This window comes from Balaenoptera borealis (assembly GCF_965194805.1).
Source record: "Balaenoptera borealis genome assembly, chromosome: 13".
NCBI classification, from domain to species: Eukaryota; Metazoa; Chordata; class Mammalia; order Artiodactyla; family Balaenopteridae; genus Balaenoptera; species Balaenoptera borealis.
In genome coordinates this window covers 21326994-21348874 of record NC_138870.1, presented here as the reverse complement: position 1 = coordinate 21348874, position 21881 = coordinate 21326994, and the positions used below count along the sequence as shown (strand labels likewise).

The window sequence follows — 21881 nt, the reverse complement described above, 5'->3', positions numbered from 1 at the left end:
CACCTAGTTTTACTTAATGGATTTAATTCTTCGTTTAAGGACTGCAGTAATGGATGCTCCGCGGAATGTCCCGGAGAAGCAGGATCAAAAGAGGTGGTGGAGACTTTTAAGGTAAGTTATTTGCCAGAGGCTAAGAGAAACAGCAATTCAGTTGAATACAGCCATTTCTTGTTGAGATTGGGGCAGTTTTCACTGTATGGGTTTATACAGTAATTTAGATAAGCTGCCATGCATTTTAAATTCCACTCTTCCAGGGAAAAAGTGGAGAGCAGTGCAGTACAGATGTGTCTAAAATTACCTGGCAGTTAATTGCTTATTTTATTTCATGAATTATAAACGTTTTCTTGGAAAGTAACCAGTTCATGAATTTCACCTGGAGGTTTATATGATTATATAATACTTTTAACCCTTCACCCTATTTGTGGAAAAAGGTAAACTCATGTATTTCGTCTTTAAGCAGCAGCTAACATTTTACAGTAAAAGGGAAAAAATGGTTGTATTTCCTTCTTTTCTCTCTGAATTATGGAATTTATATATTAAATAATCTCATACATCACAGAGGAATAGTGAGGAGCAAAAGAGAAAGAATCTTGTAAAGTACTTTAAAAATCATAAAATCATAAATGTAAGGTGTATTATCATTTTCTCTATAATTCATTATCTCCACCTACTCCTGACCCCCCAGACCATGGAGATTTTTGCTTTTCTTTTTTTGCCTCCTTCTGGTCTTCTGCTGCCTGTTTCAGTCACTGTCAATTGTCATCCATAGCACAGAGCGTCCTAATGATCTCACATCCTGGCAGGGTTCAGAGAGGGAGTGAACCTTGACTCATCAATTTCACACATACCCTGCTCTCACTGTGTGCCAGGGACTGTGCGAGGCATTGGAAATCCAAAGATAAATTTAATATAAGATCTCTGCTCTCAGGACTTTTTAAAAACCAAAATATAATAGGACATAGTAATAAGTTTGCGAATTTGTTCCTTGTCCTTTAATGTCCTCTATAACCCAACAGTCAATCTACTCTGCTAGTCTATGAAGACTAAGCTCCTAATACATTTGAGGGACTTAGATGTTGAGATGTGGGTCCTTGAAAGAATGAGATAAAAAGGAATTCTACTTCATAATCTCTGAGGGTCATCTTATATAGTAAATTCCTCAAAGGTTATAGATAAATTAAAAATTTCCCCAAAGACCTTTATACTTTTATACATAGAAGAATTGTTTGCAAAGTAAAGAGTTAATTCATCATGTAAGTAATCTTCTCTTTGTTAATTTAGATTTCTATACTTTAGGTTTTAGTTAAGAGGGGTGTATTGATAGTCTATACTCATGTATTTGCATATCAAAACGTGTGTGGTAATGGTGGTTGTATTCACAGTGCAAATGTGATGAGGCAAATGAAAAATGAAATTGATACTTTGGGGAGAAAAATGGTGGCTTTTACAGGACTGTGTTGGCTTTGGACATATTCTATCTCCTTTTGGATCAACTCCATTTATAACTTTTAAATTGCCTTTTGGGTCTCTCATGGGTAGTTTTCACATTGCATCTCTTCCCCCATTTTGATACAGTCATTTTAACGTGAGGAAACCGTTTTCCAAGAGTCCAGTAATGAGATGCCTTATTACTGGGAAATCCTACAGAATCTTTCTGTGGACTCCAGGGTTTCCTTTGTTTCAAGGAGGTCAGCTGTCTGTTTCTTCCCATCCCCCCTGCTTCCACAGAATGTGCCACTCCAAAAGCCCTAATTTACTCCTATTCGTACCTCCTTATTAGATTTTTAGAAAGTGTCTCTAAATGATAATGAACGTAGCACCCATGGCTTTCCAAATAGAGCAAGACAAACGCACTTGTTTTAGAACAAAGTTATGCAACATCTGATACAGTTGTAATGCAGAGATAGCCTTTGAAAGTTTAAGTGCCAATTCAGAGAAGTACTGATGCCATGTTGGATGTTGTCTGAATGCCGGCTAATACAGCCCTCAGGTGCTCTCAATCCAGTTGCACTCGCCTGCTGTGGCTTCCCCATCTCAGACCAAATGGTTCCCCAACCACACATTGTGAGTCAAGAAATTGTTGTTTTTAGTATGCCCTGTTTTTGTCAATATTTCTTGCCATTTCACAATCCAGTCTTTGTGGCCTTCCAAATTCTTCCACAAGCATATGGTATCCTGACTTTGAAGGCATCAGAGACCATTGGAGGATCGGAAAGAGACAGATTAATGATGCAGGAGAAAGTATCATTTTACAAGTACTGTTATTTTTATCCATCTTTAGAAAGGGAATATAGAAAAAGAAAATGGTTTTTAAAGAACACTGATGAAAATTGTTTATGAAATTTGTTTCTTTTACACCAGTACTCTTTCCCCTTGGAACTGCACTTCATATCTACTAAAGCCAGTCACACACCTTCAATGCATATTGTTTGTTTACTTTTGAATTTCATTCAACTGTATCACCTAATTGTTTAGATTTAGTATTCTTAGGTCATTTCTTTTTGCACTCAGGTTAAAAGCTGTTAATTTTAGTTTCCAGAATTGCAGGAATTTTTGTCAAATGAAGGAAAATGGGAGGGGTTTTTTTTTCATTTTTTTAATACTTTTTTTAAAAAATTATTTATTTATTTATTTATTTAGGCTGCGGTGGGTCTTCACTGCTGCACACGGGCTTTCTCTAGTTGCGGCGAGCGGAAGCTACTCTTCGTTGCAGTGCGCGGGCTTCTCATTGCGGTGGCTTCTCTTTTTGTGAAGCATGGGCTCTAGGCACGTGGGCTTCAGTAGTTGTGGATCGCGGGCTCTAGAGCGCAGACTCAGTAGTTGTGGCGCACGGGCTTAGTTGCTCCATGGCATGTGGGATCTTCCCAAACCAGGGCTCGAACCCGTGTCCCCTGCATTGACAGGCGGATTCTTAACCACTGCACCACCAGGGAAGTCCCGAAAATTGGAGTTCTTAATGAAATTCTGAAGCCACCTAATAGTGCGTTACTTTGAAAAGCTGCATGTAGGGGCAATCCTCATGTAGAAATCAGAAAATTAGAGGGTCGCAAGTCACATCATTAAGAAATTACATGTCTTACAAGAGGATGTCGTAGTTTACTGAAATGGAACTAATACCTAGTAATATAATCACTTATATTCGATTTCTAGAAACTTAACTAGTATTAACAAGTTATTATTACAATAGCACTAAGTTGAGCATAAAAACATAAAAAAGGCTTTGCCATTAACTAACCTGATCTCAGGGCAAGAGGGTCCTACCCACTATGGGTGGTCTTAGAGGTATTTTAAAGAGAGGATTCAGAAAAGTAAAAAATATATACTAGGCCTTGATCATTCTTCAAGTTGGCTGTCTAAGGGTTTGGAATAACAACAACAACAAAAAGGTCTTTTATGAATTATAGTAGTAGAAGTTTTTGTTTTCGGTTTTGTTTTTACAGCAGTCTGTTATGTTGAGATATCCAAACCGTGAAGATAAATCCAGGTTTAGTGAAGTTTAGAACAGGATTAATCGGACATATTTGCTATGATACTGTGCTAAATGAGAGGCCAAAATGATAAAGACAAATGACTCCCATTCCCAATTGTTTCAATCAATCTGAAGGATTTTATAGGGGAAATCAAGCATTTTGGAGAGTGAGCTGTCTATCTGGAGGGGTTGCATGAGCAATAGGTAAGGCAAGTGTTAGGCAGTTGGAAAGCTGAGGATACCCCAGACTGCTGGGCTGGGTGAGGGTGCTAGTTTCCACATTTATTGCTGGAGGAAGAAAGGAGGGAGTTTGGATAAACTGGAGGCACCTCATGTTCTGCTTTCCAAGTGGAAGAAATAATGGAGAAAAAGAGGTGAGGGTGGGAAGACATCTGTAGCCAAGTTTTAGTCCTTCTGTCTCTTCCCATGTTAGACAAGAATACGTAAGTGTTCAGGCACTAGGCTAATGTGTACCGCAAATACAGCCCCAGACACGTTCCTTGTTAACAGAACTCTGATTTTGTTTGCAGTTCTCCAACCGGCCCTGGATGACAAACCTGCTTTCCCAGCCTCCCTTGCAGCTAGAGAGATCACTATGACACATTTCTAACCAATAAGGCATAAGGGAATATCTGGGAAATTTTTGCTTTTGCGATCAAAGGGAACAGATTTGTCTGGTATTGTCCTTTTCCTCCCCTTTCTTTGGACTTTGATTAGATCATTAACACTGAAGCTACAGCTATAGCTGTAGCAGCCTTCTTTTGACCCAGAGGAGACGGCCAAGAAAATCACAGAGCCTTGACATTAAGGGGTGCTGGCAGGCCTGGCTCCTCCAGACTTGTTATGAGAAAACCAGCTCCTGTTTGGTTTTTATTTACTTGCAGCTGAATGCATTGATTGGTAAATGATAAAAGGTTTATGCATAACATTAGTGAGAGGTAGAATTGTAAAAGGAAGTTAGTGCCTTGCTTGGGATCCTTGATTTTGGGGTTAAAATATTTGGACTTGTGTCTGTAGCCATTTAGCTGTTCATGGACTTTTGAAGGTCATGATTACACATGTGATACTTGAAAGTACAAGTGTCTTAATTCAGTGATCGATATGGGAAGCAGGGTTGGGAGAATGTTGTGAGAATGATAAGCTCAAAACTAATGAACATGCAAAGAAAACAGGAAAAATACACAATGAACGTGCTAGCAGAGGTCATCTCTGGGAAGTGGATATGTAGTTGCCAGGTAAAAGATGGAGATTTTTACTTTTCATTTTTCTTTCCTTCTTTCAGTAGAATTTTTTGAATAAATTAAGGATTAAGAAGTCAAGAAGTAGAAAGTAATATGAATATCAGAAATAGGGACCCAATTTTGAAGGAAATATTATGTGTTCCATTTTAGACATATTCAGTTTGAGATTACCAAGTTCATATGATTGCAAGAGAGTAAGTGGCTTTTGTAAGTATTCACAGGTCTGTGAGATTTGGATCTCTGTCACTGGTTCTCAGCCTTTCTTGTGCATTGGCATCTCCTGGAGAGCTTGAAACCAAAACTGATGTGGAGCCCCACTTCTGAGTTTCTTTTCACTGATCTTAGGTAGGGCATGGGCATTGATATTTTTCTTAAAAAAAAAAAAAAAAAAATCCTCCCAGGTAAATCAACTCAGCAGCCAATGTTGGGAACCATTGCTGTTCAAGTTGATGAAATCTTCAGGGGAGATGGTGTGGTGTGGTTCTCAGCCCTGACTGCACAGTTGGAATCCACTTGGGTAAACTTAAACAAACAAGCACCCCCCTGCTCCATCCTTCTGGGATTCTGGAATGGGGTCCAGTTTAATGTTTTTTAAAACCTCTATGGTTGAATCCAATGTTTGGCCAGGGTCGAGAATCACAGATGCCAAGGGGGGAGGTGTAGAGGCTCAAGGAAAAAGCTCAACATTACCCAGATTCTCTTATTTTTCCACCATTTAAACTCTCCTCCTTCCTCCAACTTTGCTCTTCCATACTTAATAAAAACAGCAAGAAATTAAAGCATGTTAGCCTGGCTCTAGTATTATCCTTCAAATTACCTGGAATGGAGAGATAAACTGGGTTTACCTTAACTGCCAGCAGTGTCTATGGTTAAAGGTCCCGGGGAAAGAAAGAAGATGGTGTACAATCTTGGTTACACAGAGCCAGAGCTCATGGAGAATTGGAATGTCGGTCAGTATACAATGGAGTAACTGGTTCTCTCAGCCCCTCCCTTTCCTGCATCCCCACCATACTGGCTCTTTGCTGTTTCCTGTACATGCCAAGTGTGTTCCCACCTCAGGGCCTTTGCACTTGCTCCCTCTGCCTGAAAGACTTTGCCCTAGATATCTAAATGACCTACCCTCTTCATTCAAGTTTCTGCTCAAATGTCACCTCATCAGGGAGGCCTTCCCTAACTCTTCTATCTAAAATAATCCTTCTCTTTCCCACTCTGTCCTTTCAAGCTGCTTTCATTTTCTTCATAGCACTAATTACCTCCTGACATCTATTTATCCATTTATTTCTTTATACTGTTTTTCCCCCTCGCTAAGAGAAGAGGACTCACCTGAGTTTCTTTGTGACTATAGCAATACAGGTACATAGTAGCTCAAAAATTGTTAGGTTAAAAAAAAAATTTTTTTTTTAGGTTAATATGTTACTGAATTGATCAACTGGATCTGTGCCGGGGTCCTAGCCTGGGCCAAGACCCCAGTTTCCCCCAGGGAGGTTCTTTTTCCAATCAGATTGTGCAGCCAATAACAAAACCAACGCTGAGACTGGAACAGCACAAGCTTTATTCGGTGGTTAAAGAATGGAGAAGTGGGAACTTAGTTCATTAATCAAGTTCTCAACCCAAGTTGGGCGGGTTGTATAGGAGGGTCAAGGTAAAAGGGAGGGAATTGGAAAGAGTGGGAGGAATATTCATGAGTTATATGAGAACAGGGACGTGATTTGAACCCAGAACTGATGCAGCTCTCCTTTTCAGTCCTTGTACGTGCTTTTCCGGTTGTTGTCATGGCAATCGTCAACTGTCATGGTGCTGGTGAGGGTGGCATCTAGCTAACGTATTACAATGAGCGTATAATGAGGCCCAAGGTCTAGTGGAAGTCACATCTTCCTCCATCTTGGGCCTACTTGGTTCTAACCAGTTCTTGTTTTTTCTTTTAGCTTCGTCCTGAAATGAGTTTCTATTGGTTTCTATTCAAGGGAGGGGAAGGGGTATGATACTGGGGCGACAACCGTGGTAACAGAATGAATGAATAACACTTGTTCACAGAGGCTACCACCTGTCTTTGGCCCACAGCAAGTGTGCCTGAGAAGGAAGGCTGAGCCCTTGCATCTTGGTATCTGCTGTGCTTATTTAGTGCAGTGCCTGAGCCACTGTGCTGGTGCAGTGTTCACTGAGTGAATAAAAAGGCAAAATACTAAGAATAATAAAGCAGGTGAGGAAGGAAGAAGAGTGAGGGAAGGAAAAAATAAAAAGAATCACCCTACAGTTTGATATGAGGCAAAGCCATAGTCTTGTTTTTAAAATATTCTATGCAGATCGTTGTTGGAATAAAGTTGTATATATTCCATTGCCTATTGGTTTCATGGCAGGTAGGGTTACTGGAAAGCCTAGAAATCCTGAAAGGTAGATGGACCCTGTGTAGTTTGCTTCTTGTTGATTAGCTAATGATAGAATTGTTTGGTTTTTTTTTTTTCACATCTTTATTGGAGTATAAATGCTTTACAATCTTGTGTTAGTTTCTGCCGTACAACAAAGTGAATCAGCTATCTGTCTACATATATCCCCATATCCCCTCCCTTTTTCATCTCCCTCCCACCCTCCCTATCCCACCCCTCTAGGTCGTCACAAAGCATCGAGTTGATCTCCTTGTGCTGTGCAGCTGCTTCCCACTAGCTATCTATTTTACATTTGGTAGTGTATATATGTCAGTGCTACTCTCTCACTTCATCCCAGCTTCCCCTTCCCCACCCCCTGTGCCCTCAAGTCCATTCTCTATGTCTGCGTCTTTATTCCTGCCCTGCCACTAGGTTCATCAGTACCGCTTTTTTAAATTCCATATATATGCGTTAGCATACGATATGTTTTTCTCTTTCTGACTTCACTCTCTGACAGATTCTAGGTCCATCCACCTCACTACAAATAACTCTATTTCGTTTCTTTTTATGGCTGAGTAATATTCCATTGTATATATGTGCCACATCTTCTTTATCCATTCATCTGTTGATGGACACTTAGGTTGCTTCCATGTCCTGGCTATTGTAAATAGAGCTGCAATGAACATTGTGGTACATGACTTTTTTTGAATTATGGTTTTCTCAGGGTATATGCCCAGTAGTGGGATTGCTGGGTCGTATGGTAGTTCTATTTTTAGTTTTTTAAGGAACCTCCATACTGTTCTCCATAGTGGTGGTATCAATTTACATTCCCACCAACAGTGCAAGAGGGTTCCCTTTCCTCCACACCCTCTCCAGCATTTATTGTTTGTAGATTTTTTGATGATGGCCATTCTGACTGGTGTGAGGTGATAACTCATTGTAGTTTTGATTTGCATTTTTTTGGTTTTGATTTGCGTCATTGTGGTTTTGATTTGCATTTCTCTAATGATTAGTGATGTTGAGCATCATTTCATGTATTTGTTGGCCATCTGTGTGTCTTCTTTGGTAATGATAGAATTGTTTAGCTAATGTTAGAAATAGCAGGTGGAGGAATTCCCTGGTGGTCCAGTGGTTAGGACTCCGCACTTTCATTCCCGGGGCCCGGGTTTGAACCCTGGTTGGGGAAACAAGATCCCACAAGCTGTGGGGTATGGCCAAAAAAAAAAAAAAAGAAAGAAATAGCAGATGGGAGGTTGAACTTTATCTTACTTTTGAAGAACCATGCAAATTATTGGTTTTGTCATTGGAAAAAAAAAAAAAAAGCTAAGGTCTGCTGCCTTTGCAATATTTCAGATGTATCCAGAATTCAGGGATAAAAAACTCACCCCTTCTACTCACACTCTTTCTGCTACATTTTCACCTACTTTCTTTTTTTTTTTTTTTTTTAATTTTATTTATTTATTTATGACTATGTTGGGTTTTCATTTCTGTGCAAGGGCTTTCTGTAGTTGCGGCAAGTGGGGGCCACTCTTCATCGTGGTGCGCGGGCCTCTCACTATCACGGCCTCTCTTGTTGAGGAGCACAGGCTCCAGACGCGCAGGCTCAGTAGTTGTGGCTCACGGGCCTAGTCGCTCCGCGGCATGTGGGATCTTCCCAGACCAGGGCTCGAACCCATGTCCCCTGCCTTGGCAGGCAGATTCTCAACCACTGCGCCACCAGGGAAGCCCCTCACCTACTTTCATCTTTCTGCTTTTGTTTTGTATCTTAACTACTCTCCCGTTATTAAGAAACTTTTATTAATAGTGCTAATAGGTGAAATTTTGCATTAAGTTTGTCTTACTGTATTGATATAGTTCCAGATTTTTCTTAGCCCAGGATCCCCCCAGCCACTTTTTCAAAACAGCTAACTAAAGCAAAAGCACAAGTACTTCCTTGTGCAAGAATACTGTGAAACCATTCATGTAATAAAAGTTTATATTAGAATTTCAGTCACTTTAAATCCCGGCCATCTTCTGTGAATGAGTCTGTCATGCATTACGGAGTGCAACCAAAGTTATTTTCAGCGTTTAAGAAAACTACTGCTGTGTGTGCTGGGTACTGTGCTAGGGCTGGAGATTTAACTGCAAACGCTCTAGCCAGAGTTCTTATCTAAACAGTCTAGAAGGATTGGCAAGCTTTTTGAATGGGCCACATAATAAATATTTTTGGCTTGAGGGTCATCAGGTTTCTGTCACAGCTGATGGACCATGCCATCAGGTGAAATTTGCCCAACATCCTACCTAGTCTAGAGGATAAGGGGGGAGAAATGGAATTCAAAGATCAAAACAATTTAGCTGGAATAAATTTATTTTCTTGAACTTAGTGAAGGGTTTTAGGTTAACTTACTTACTTGGATTACATACTGAGAGAAGGAATTTTTTCCCCTAAATTTTGCATTTTACTGGCATATTCCAAAGTAGCGTTACTAGACTGGCCTGAAAATTACAGTAATATGTTGTCCTTAATGCCTTATTATACTTCATTGTAATGTGAGCTTTCTGGTTGTTTTGAAATAAATAACATTTTTATGTTATGTGGCAGCCTGAATGGGAGGGGAGTTTGGGGGAGAACGGATACATGCATATGTATGGCTGAGTCCCTCTACTGTGCACCTGAAACTATCACAACATTGTTAATCGGCTACACTCCAAGATAAAATTAAAAGTTAAACAAAAAATAAATAACATTTTTAGCCTAAATGTTTTTCTAAAAATAACTGAGTATCATTCATAATATATCAAATGACTAAAGCAGCTATAAAGCAGTGAATTAATCAGAAGTAATTAGATTATTTGAAAAAATAATGATCAGAGCTGGTGATACGAAGTGAAATTCTGTATTTGATTTTGGGGGGAAATGACTATTTTTGTGTATAGAAAGAAGTGGAGTCTGATCTTCCTTAGAACCTATGAACAGCTTGAACTTGTCCTTGGTTAATTTTGTTTTTAAGTGGTCTCACAGCTCCTTCCCCTGTGGTTTTGGTCAGCATTCTACCGCTATTGTAAAGTTACTGATGCTATTGTCTGTGATCCGGATGCTTACGTGTTGGCCATTTGTAATAGGCAAGCCGGCTGTGGAGAGCTGGTGAAATGGGGCTGTGTGAAGTTGTTTCCTATTACTCTTATTTATCTTTCTTTGAATAAGGGGTCCTTTGTTCACTGTTTCCTCAATACAGAATAGAGGATTTATATCTTAGTGTTCAATCTCTACTTCTGTTTTCAACGAGGAAAACATTTGCTTCACTTTGCTTGCTGCCTCTCCCCTACGATGCACCCAGAGGGTTTTGGAAGCCTTCTGCCAAGAATTCTTTGGGGGAGCTGGAGTATAACCGTCCCAAGAGCTTCAGTTCTTAATGACATGCTTTTTAGTTTAACAAGTCATTGTGAGTGTTGCTGTTTTCATTCTGAGACCCCTCTTTCTTCTTTCTGGATTGATCCACATGGGTCCTATGGTGGGAGTGAAGAAGAGATATGTTCTTCTTTTAGCGTCATTTAACTCCATCTACTCTTTTGTCCCTGTTTCTAAATGTCACTGAATTTTGGTTCTGATATTTGTTCGGCAGTATACATTGCAGAGATTTTTATTTATTTATTTATTTTTTTGCTGTGCCCTGTGGCTTCTGGATCTTAGCTCCCTGACCTAACCACTGGACCGCCAGGGAATTCCCTACATTGCAGAGATTTTAAACAACAGTCCAAATTCTGAATGCAGGCATGATTTGCTTCTCTCACACAGTGTTGTTAAGTTTCTGCGTTAGTTGCCAACATTTACAAGTCAAATGATTTCACTTTCTAAAGGCCAGTGACTTAAATTGTATCTGTCTTTTTACCCTCCGTCTCATCTAGCGGGTGGATGTTCAGTTACTTTTCTTTAATGGTGCTGATTTTCTTCCCCAGGCTAAAGATCTAATAATCACACCAGCCACCGTTTTAAAGGAAAAACCAGACCCCAATACTCTGGTTTTTGGAACGGTTTTTACGGATCACATGTTAACAGTGGAGTGGTCCTCGGAGTTTGGATGGGAGAAACCACACATCAAGCCTCTTCAAAACCTGTCGTTGCATCCAGGTTCGTCGGCTTTCCACTATGCGGTGGAAGTAAGTACTTGGGAATTAATGATGGCGACATACTTGGTCTTCACTGGGGTTACTAAGTAGCTCCCCCGCTCAAATAGCTTTAGGGCAGCAGGGCTTTACCATATTAACTAGAGGCAATCATAAATGGCCTGTAAACAGTTGTATTGAGGGTAAGTCTTAAGAACTAAATTTTCAGATAATCTTGAATTTTTTAAAATCTCAATTAAAAAATCATGTAGGTGGTAAGCACGCTGTAGGGTATACAGAAATAAAAATATAATGTGCATATAATGTGCACCTGAACTTGTAACATTGGCTTATAATATTATTTAAAAACTTATTTAGAGCAAACAGGAAGGACAGTTGGCAAGAAAATTAGCAATCAAAAAGCCTGTACTGTTAATATTTCACTAAATCACCTCTCTTAGATCTTCTAATGATTGAGAAGGGGTCATTGAGTACAATATTATATTTAGATTTTAATGCTAGCTGCATGGCTTTATGACAGCAATAACTTGTAGTTATGCATGTTAAGGGACCTGTAATTAAATGTCATCCTTCAGGCACGAGTGGGATAATTATAAGCATAAAATATTAAATAGTTAGAGGGTGCTTCTCTGGTCCTTTTCAGGATACACACTTAGCCAAATACACAATACACTCCCCATTCCCTTGACCCCCAATATATTTTACTCTTTTTTAATGTGTTGAATATCTTTCCTAGAATATTGGGGTATAGAAATGAAGCAATGGCCTACTTACTAGGGGACTAAAAGGTGGTAATAGTAAATATTCAGAATGATAATGATAAAATAACTACATTTGTTTATTGAAATCCTGCAATATGCCCTGTACTAGGTATCTTATACGGGTCATCTCATTTAATTGTTTTAAGTGAAAAAGCATATGGTTAATTATTCAGGTTCTGGAGTCAAACTTCCTGGGCTCAAAGCCTGTCTGTGGTCATATTATTTTAATCCAAAAGTGAACAAACATATAATCTCCTTGGACATCTTTCTCCTCCACTCATCAGCCCTATTGATTTTAGAATCCTATTGATTTTATTTTTAGAGCTACAATTACCTGTGGTTTTGTTGATTTCAAAAGTATTTCTTGATAAATATGTGAAGATTTCAAAGAGTGAAGGAGAGACATGTGAAGTGTGAGTAGGGAACCTGGATGAAAGAAAATGCAATTTTATAACAGTTACTTCGTTTTTCAGGTTGAGATAAATATTTAGTGAGATAAAACGTAATTTGAAAAAAAGGACAATATGTACTATTTAATGAATACTTATAAATGAGTGCCCACGTAGGTACCACCCAAGTAAGGAAATAGACCTAGACCCTTTGAGCGTCCCAGAAGCCTTCTCGTGTCCCTTCCTCATCATAAACCCCGTATCTTCTGGCACTCGTTATTCTTACTTTTGTGGTAACTTTTCTTTGCTTTTCTTTTTGGATTGTATGTATCTCTAACACTATGGTTTTGCTTCTTTCTGAACTTTGCATAAGTGGAATTATAGTGTGTGTGTGTGTGTGTGTGTGTGTGTGTGTGTGTGTGTGTGTTTGTGCGCGTGTGTGCGTGCGCCCGTGAGCCTATTTGAACTCAGTGTTATGTGAGCTCTAAGCATCCAGGACCAACCCTAATATCTGTGGGTCCTGGGACAAGTGTACAAGCAGAGGCACCCCAAAGTCCACCCTCTATCTCTTTCTATCCTGGCTCCATCCTGTACCACAGGGGGCCTCGCACACACACGTAGATGCCCACACCACCTGCAAACAGATGACCCTTGGCCATCCCTTGGACTTAGATGTGGACGTCCTAGTAGTCCTGTCTGTTCTTAAGAGGATGAAACCAAGGAGGCCCACTGAGGCCCTGAAAATAGGGTCAGGGCCATTTGGGTAGGGAATTCTAGGGAACTGAGTACTTAGAGTCTGTCTAGAAAAAGGATTCAGCCAACTACTTGCTCCAAGAGGGTCACAGCTGGAGAAAGACAGGGGTGAGAGGCCCTCTAAAGTGTGAGGCTCAAGGCAGAGGCCCAGGTTATCTGGGTCAAAGAGTGATAGGTACCACATCATATGCTCCTTGTAGCAATAGTATTCCATTATGTGAATATATTCAGTCTGTCGTTGACGTGCACTTGTGTGGTTTCTTTCTGTGAACATTCTTGTACGTAGTATGCTGGTGTGCTTGTATACATGTTTCTTTAAGTCAGCAGTTCTCAAAGTGTGGTCCACAGACCCCTGGGCTCCCCTTTCAAGAGATTGCCAAGGTTAAAACTCTTCACAATAATACCAAGGTATTATTTTTCTTGTGTTGACATTTATACTAGGTAACACTCTGCTACCCAATCTCTGTTAGTCATTATATTGTTTACTGGCATGCATTACAGTATAAAAAGAATGTCAGTTTTACCTAGGAATGTTCTTGATGAAGCATAATAGCAGTTAATTTTATTAAATCTTGACTCGAGTAAACATTTTAATATTCTGTGTGAGAAAACAGCAATTTCGCATAAAGCTCTAATGTCATACTGAAGTGCTAAGGTTGTCTCAAGGGAAATGAATTGTATGATTGTTTTTGTGTTGTGAGCTGAACTGGTTGCTTTTTCCATCTAGCACCATTTTTATTTGAAAGAACAAAGAAAAGTTACTCAAACTCAGGTGCGTGGCAGATTTTTTTTTTTTTTAATAGAGCTTTTTTTCTCTTTTTATTTATTTATTTATTTATTGGCTGTGTTGGGTCTTCGCTGCTGCACTTGGGCTTTTTTGTCTATTTTGCAGTGAGCGGCGGCTACTCTTCATTGCGGTGCCCGGGCTTCTCATTGCAGTGGCTTCTCTTGTTGCAGAGCACTGGCTCTAGGCGTGCGGGCTTCAGTAGTTGTGGCACGTGGGCTTCAGTAGTTATGGCTCGCGGGCTCTAGAGTGCAGGCTCAATAGTTGTGGCACACAGGCTTAGTTGCTCCGCGGCATGTGGGATCTTCCCGGAGCAGGGATCGAACCCGTGTCTCCTGCATTGGCAGGCGGATTCTTAACCACTGCACCACCAGGGAAGCCGGCAGATGTTTTTTTGAAAATGAACGAAATGAGTCTGTCACTTCAAGCAAAACAGTGGACTCTGTTGCTTGTGATAAAATTCTAGCTCTCAAGTGAAAAATTGGAATTTTGGAAAACTTGCTTTCACCACTGTGAGCTTGACCCTTTCTGCTATAAAAGAGGTTTTATTTTTTATGATATTGGTGGTGATATTAAAAGGAGTTACCCTTTGGAAGATCTGTGTAACTCAGGGAACCCAACATTTTTCCAAATGAGTGTTACATGATATTACAAATTTATGTATGAGTAAAGATTTATTCAAAGTGTGGGGCTTCCCTGTCGGTCCAGTGGTTAAGACTCCGTGCTTCCACTGCAGGGGCTGTAGGTTCGATTCGATTCCTGGTCGGAGAACTGAGATCCGCATGCCTCACAGCGCGGCCAAAAAATTAAAAGATTCAAAAAACAAAAACAAAACTGAAGCACATTTTAAAATGAAAAAAAAAAGTAAAGATTTATTCAAAGTGCAAGATAGATTATGATGACTTTTTGATGTGTTCATTTGCTTATTCTGAACCACAGTCCCCAGAATAACATTTTTCATCTCCTGCCGGGGATGGACTGCAAGGACATTCTCTTGTGAGCGCTGGAGGACATAGGAAGGCAGTGGCGGTTTTGTTGCGTACACACGCCTTCTTCTAGTTATTGAGTCACACACTAATTTAGGTGCTGTTTGAAGGGATTCTGCAGATGGGGTTAAAGTCCCTAATTGGTTGCTTTGAAGTTGATCAAAAGGGAGATTATTCTGGGTGAGCCTGACCTCAGGACTTCCATGCAGCAGCTAGGCCTACACATGCACTCACTCTCTTCCGCTCTCCCTCCTTCCTGACTCACTTGCAGATGGGCTGCAGCCCACACCTCCTGGGTCCAACCTGCTTGTGATCTTCTCCTTCTCACAGCCTGTCCTACAGATTTTGGACTTTGCTTAGCCAGCCTCCACAAATGCGTTGGGCAATTTCTTCTAATAAATCTGTAAATGTTATACGTATTTCTTTTCTTTTTTCTTTTTTTTAAAAAAAATTTATTTACTTATTTTTGGCTGTGTTGGGTCTTTGTTGCTGAGCGTGGGCTTTCTCTAGTTGTGGCGAGCGGGGGCTACTCTTTGTTGCGATGTGCAGGCTTCTCATTGCGGAGCATGGGCTCTGGGCGCACAGGCTTCAGTAGTTGTGACACACGGGCTCAGTAGTTGTGGCTCGTGGGCTCTAGAGCGCAGGCTCAGTAGTTGTGGTGCACGGGCTTAGTTGCTCCGCGGCATGTGGGATCTTACCAGACCAGGGATCGAACCCGTGTCCCCTGCATTGGCAGGCGGATTCTTAACCCCTGCACCACCAGGGAAGTCTCTACTGGTTCTCTTTCTTCTCAGTTGAACTCTGACTGACCATTGAATTTTAAGAAATTAACAGAGTATGAAAACCTCATTGATGGGGTTTCAGATTCCACAGTGTAACTAACCTTTAAGGGACCGCCACTTGTCAAGTTTTGGAGGAGTATCAGAGAAGAATATCCACAATTATCTGAAAAGGTTATCAAAAATACTTCCTTTCTCAACCACATATCTGTATGAGACTGGGTTTTCTTTGTGTACTTCAACCAAAACAACATTGCAAGAGATTGAATGCAAAAGCAGATATGAGAATCCAGTTGTCTTTTGTTAAGCCAAATATTAAAGATTTGCAATAATTTAAAACAATGCCACACTTAACATTAATTCTCTTGGAAAATATAGATAATTTTAATGAAAATATTTTAACATGTCATAGTTTGTTGTTAATAAATAAATTTAAAATTTCTCACTACTGATAATGGTAAATATTGATAGAATTACCTTATAAATAAAAGCTCTTTGGGACCTTTATAATTTTTAAGAGTGTAAAGGCATCCTGACACCAAAAAATTTGAGAAATGCTGCTTAAGGGTCTAGGAATATGCTGCTGGTATTGGATATTAACTTCATTTTTACAAAAAAAGGGAAACTATTTTCCATAGTGATTTTACCCGTTTTTATACCCACCAGCCATGAATTAGCAGCCATGTTCAACCATGACTCATGAACCTTGCCAACTCTTAGTATAACCTGATTTAAAATTTTTAGCCAGTTTAATGCAATGGCGTATTATTGTGATGTTTATTTCAATGGATATCTCTTTATTTGAAGTCCCTGCTTGTTTCCATCTTTTGCTCATTATTGTGTTCCCTTTCTTTTTGATCTGTAGAAGTACTTTATATATTTTAGATATGGGTCCTTTGTCAGTTATATGTGTTTTAAGTATCTTTTTCAACACTCTTTTTATTCTCTCCAGAATTTTTTGATGACAAGAAATACATTTAAATTTTAAAAAGTTGAATTTATCAATCTTTGCTTTATGTTTGGTCCTTTTGTGTCTTGCTTAAAGACTCTTTTTCTATTCCTAGATTATGAAGACATCTTCCTATATTATTGATTTTGTCCTTCACGTTAGGGCTTTAATTTCAGAAGTTGATTTTTGTATGAAGTAGGGGTCCAATTTTTTTTTTCCCCTACAGGTACCCAATTGTCCCAGCACCATTAAAAAGACTGTTCTTTTCCTCCTGATACATTATGTCACATCTTAACACGTACGCATGGGTCTGCTTCTCGATCTCCATTTGCATTCCATTGTCTTGTCTATCTGGATCTCTATTCTGTTTCATCATTTTGCTTGTCTATCTGGACAAATGCCACACTGTCTTTATCTCCAAATCATTATAATGGGTCTGGATGTCTGCTAGGACAAATCCTTCTATTTCTTCAAGAGTGCCTTGGATATTTCTTGGTCATTTGCTTTTCCATATTACTTTTAGATTCAGTTTATCATGTCAGTCAACTTTTGTCATTCAGTTTGTTACAAGAAAAATAAATGCCCTGACATGATTTTCATTTGGATTGCATTAAATATATAAATCAATTTGGAGAGAGTCTTTATAATATTGAATCTTTCAATCTATGAGTGGCGGATTGCTTTCTACATTTAGTTATGCCTTTAATGACTTGGTAAAGTTTTATAGTTTCCTTATGGGTCTTTCACTTATGTTAGATTTTCCCCACTTAAGTATTCCTTTTAATTCTACCATAAATAGTGTTTTTATTTTCTAACTGCTGCTGTTACATGGGAATATAATTTTGTATCTGGTTACCTTGCCTAAACAGATAATTTCAAAAGATCATATCAGTTTTTGTGGATTTTCTACGTTTTAATCTTGTCTGTGTTGCATGATCTATGACAGTTTTATTTTTTCTTCTCCTAACTTTATGCTTTTTATTTTATTATTATTATATTGGTAGTACAATATTAAATTAAAGTAGTTGCAGCAGGCAATGTGTGATGTTCTCAATCTGAAAGGATAGCTTTAAATTTTACCATTTTAATAGATAAACAACAAGGGCCTACTATATAGCACAGGGAACTATATTCAATATCTTGTAATAATCTATAATGGAAAAGAATCTGAGAAAGAATATATAATGTGTGTGTGTATATATATATATATATATATATATGTGTGTATATATATATATATATATATATATATAACTGAATCACTTTGCTGTACACTTGAAACTAACACAACATTGTAAATCAACTGTAGTTCAATTAAAAAAAATTTTACCATTTTGAGTATAACATTTGCTACAAGTTTATTTCTCACATAAGGAAGATTCCTTTTTTTCTTAGTTATCCAGGAAACTTTTTTAAAAATCATAAACGAATGTTCAATTTTATCAGATTCATTTATTACAATGAGATGATCATATAGTTTTTTCCACATAAACTCTTAATATAATGAATCTCATTACTGTATTTTCTAACGTTAAACCCAACTTCTATTACTGGGATAAATCCAGCTTAGTTAGGCTGTGTGTTATCCTTTGTGTATTTTGCATCTGTATTTTTCAAGTGAGATTATCATACAATCTTTGCATAAATTTGAACCTATATCAAATGTGTATAATTTTTAAACCGGGAAGTAAATTGAACTCTACGAAGTTACCTTCTTTATCTCCAGTAAAGCTTCTTGCCTGAAAGTCTATTTTGTTTTATATTTAGCAATATAGCCTCACCAGCTTTATTTTAAAAACTATTTGTATGATATATTGCTCTCTGTGCTTTTTTGTGTTTCAGATGTTATCAGCTGAGTTAATCTGACAACCATATCTTTTAACTAAAGCTTTAGTCCTATTACATTTAAAAAATTACCCATGTATTTGCACTTCAACAAAACATCTCATTTTTTGCTTTTTAATTGTGCTCCAGGATTTATATTTCTTTTCTCATGTAAGCTTTAAGGCTGTAAGCATCTAAAGGCCCTCCTTTTCATTCTCATTCAGTTTAACATATTTTCTAATTTCCATCATTTTTCTTCTTTGACTCACACTTAATATTAAGTAATGGGTTTCTTCTTCTGCAAAATGTGGATATCTTGGGGTTATATTTTTGGTTTTGATACTAGCTTATCTTAAGGTCAGAAAACATGTGAAAAGAACATGCCTTCTATAGGTGATGTGTGCAGGGCTCTGTGTGTCCATTAGGTTAGTTTGTTGTTCAAATTGTCCATATCTTTACCATGTTTTAGCCTATTTGTTCTATCAATTCCTTAGAGAACCTGTGGTAAAAATTTCCCTTTTTTTCTTTAAACTTTAATTTTATTGGAGTGTAGTTGATTTACAGTGTTGTGTTAGTTTCAGATGTACAACAAAGTGATTCAGTTACGCATATACATACATTCATCCTGTTTTAGATTCTTTTCTTATATAGGTTATCACAGAAAAAAAAAATTCCCTTTAAAATGATTGATTTTCCTCTTTTCTCTGTATTTGTCAATATGCACTAAATTCAAAGTCTTTTCACGTCCCTGCCCATGTTTGTCTGCGGCGGCTCCCTGAGAAGGTGGCATGGCCTTAACATAGTATAGTCTTGAGCTGCTTGGTTTCTGTGATTTGGGAGACTGAACCAGCTCTGGTCACATCTAGATTATCCACTCTCCAGAGTTCATACGAGCCAGATAAAATGAAAAGATACATGGGTGTTTGGGGGTGGATTGGGGGCAGGGTCCTGCGGGGCCTTTGATTCCATTTCTGTTTTCTAGGCAGTTAGTCAGTCCATGTTGTGTGGAGATGTTTTCTTCCAGGCCCCACTGATGTGTTATTTAACCATCTGGCTCCTGTTAAGCAAAGGATAGCTCTGAATTCCCACCAGATCTTGGTAATAAAGGGACTTCTCATTATCCCAGTGACTATAACAAATCTGTCTGGCTTTTCTAGATTGAGGGTCTGTGTCAGTAGCTTTACATGGTAAAGGAGATGAAGGCCCATAGAAAAGTCAGTCTTTTGAACACAGGGATTGTTTTCATTTAGTTACCTTGTAACATTTATTTCTCTTTTATCGTCAGTTATTTGAAGGATTGAAGGCATTTCGGGGAGTAGATAATAAAATTCGTCTGTTTCGACCAAACCTCAACATGGATAGAATGTACCGGTCTGCTATGAGGGCAACTTTGCCGGTATGTATATTTAGGAGTTTTTCTCTTGTTGTAATGGGTCACTGAATTCCACCAAACAAACCATTTCTGAATACTTAGATCAGTATTTGGTATAAACCATATGAGCACTGAATTTCTTTCTGATCTGTTTTTTAATCAGTGAGTTAAAAATACAAGGAAATAACCATTTGGCAACTCCACAGTCTGTTTCTTTATGAGTGTCTGTGGGCATTTAATGTGTATGTGGGAGATAATGGGATAAGGAAGAAAAATATACCTCAAACTGAAATAATAAAATTTAAAGACCATATGAAATTATGATATGAAAATACGGTGTACTGCACAGATATATGTGGGATGTTTTGCCTAACTACTTAAGACACTAGCACGTATGCAGTGATTTAAGTAGTTGTTTTGATATTTTACCCCAAGTTTTATTTTTAAAAAAGGATATATAAAACGGTTTCTCATGGCCACTGGGTCCTGGCTATGACATTGTTTTTTATGGAGCAGAATTCATTCTAAGGTGGGTTGGATTTAGACCCTAAGGTTCATGTCTAGGTAGGAGGTGACTTAGATTACTTTCATTCCCTGAGACTTGACCAGACTGTCTTTCTGAACTGAAAGAAGTCTTTTCCCCCTTTGACATATTTTGTTTGTCCCTAACCTTCAGCTGTGCATTGAAGAAGCCCAGGTGATAACTCCTTTTTAGCCAGGCTCTTCCTTCTCCTTCCTTTTATAACACATGCTTCACCGACCTTCTTCATAGGCCATAATATAGTAGCAGAAGGGAAATTCAGGTAATTTCTTTGGACTCCGTCCTAGTTCCACTCTTTACCCATTACAGACAAATCATTGGGAAATCCTTTAAAATGAGGACAGAAGGAAAGGGAAGTAACATTTATTGGACATCAGCTGCCACAAACTGTGTTATGTGGTTTTACATTCCTTGCCATTTTAATCATAACAGTAAGCTGTCGTCAAGAAGATGTGTATTGTAAATTTTAGCAGCACCTGTGTACAGAGAAGAAAACTCAAGCCCACAGAGGTTCAATGACTTGCCTAAGATGACACAGAATAATGGGACAGGGCAAGAGCTTCCCTAGGGATGTAAGTTTTTAAATCCCTAGTGAAGTTCTTTCCACTAAATCTTACATCTAGACAGCAGTATCAGAGACCCTGTGCTTGATACAGGGAGATGGTGTGTCCTATATGATTGGCAATCCCGATTTCTATAACATTACCACACTGTGATTACTGTTGTAAGTTAGTATTTAAATAGCCAAATCCTGATGTCATGAGCTCTATTCATGTGTGTTTCTGACTCATTTCTACCTTGGATAACCCATAGCATCTCTGAAAGTATGTTTCTTTGCCCTGCCAAATGAATAGAAACTACTTATTTTACAAACTGTCACCCATCTAGTATATAAAAACCTTTTTCACCTTAGAAGTAAACTACTCTTTGCTTTTGCCCATTTTCCTGTTGGATCACCTGTCTCTTTCTTACTGATTTTCAGGTTATCTTAACATTTTCCTGTTACGATCCTTTGTTGGTTATGTTACAAATAACTTCACCCAGTGTGTCACTTATGTCGTTTGAAGAACAGAAGTTCTTAAGTTTTAAATAGTCAAATTTTGTCCATTTTTTTCCTTTATGATTTATGCTTTGTATCTTTTATTTAAGAATTCTACTTTAAGGTGACAGAGATATTTTGTATTTTTTTTATAAAAGTCTTAATGTTTTCTTACATTTAAGTGTATAATCCAACTACAGTTGGCATTTGGGGTATGGTAAGAGGTAGGGAACCACTTTTTTATCTTCCTCATGTGGAGAATCTCTCATTCCATCATAATTTGGGGGGGGGGGAAGTCACAGGAAAAAAAATTCTTGTTTGGGTTTATTATTATTACTTTAAAATATTTATTTATTTATTTACTTTTTATTTTTATTTTTTAATTAAAAAAAATTTTTTTTGGCTGCACTGCGCGGCCTTGTGGGATCTTAGTTCCCCGACCAGCATTGAACACGGGCCACTGCAGTGAAAACACTGAGTCCTAACCACTGGACCACCAGGGAATTCCCTATTACTACTTTTTTAAT

The 21881-nt window shown here is 38.4% G+C and overlaps 1 protein-coding gene across 8 annotated transcripts in view; it reads left to right on the top strand.

Annotated features, from left to right (window-relative positions):
* The window catches only part of BCAT1 (branched chain amino acid transaminase 1), a 110017-nt gene that overhangs the window by 39895 nt on the left and 48241 nt on the right, over nucleotides 1-21881 (top strand). For 5 of the 8 annotated variants that reach the window (XM_082351999.1, XM_082351996.1, XM_082351997.1 and 2 more), the window contains 4 exons: nucleotides 40-111; nucleotides 11010-11210; nucleotides 13808-13852; nucleotides 19688-19798. In XM_082351999.1, coding sequence (XP_082208125.1) covers nucleotides 40-111; nucleotides 11010-11210; nucleotides 13808-13852; nucleotides 19688-19798 — 429 coding nt within the window. The remainder of the gene's footprint in view (nucleotides 1-39; nucleotides 112-11009; nucleotides 11211-13807; nucleotides 13853-19687; nucleotides 19799-21881) is intronic. The other 3 variants (XM_082352002.1, XM_082351998.1, XM_082352003.1) reach the window with 1 other exon arrangement.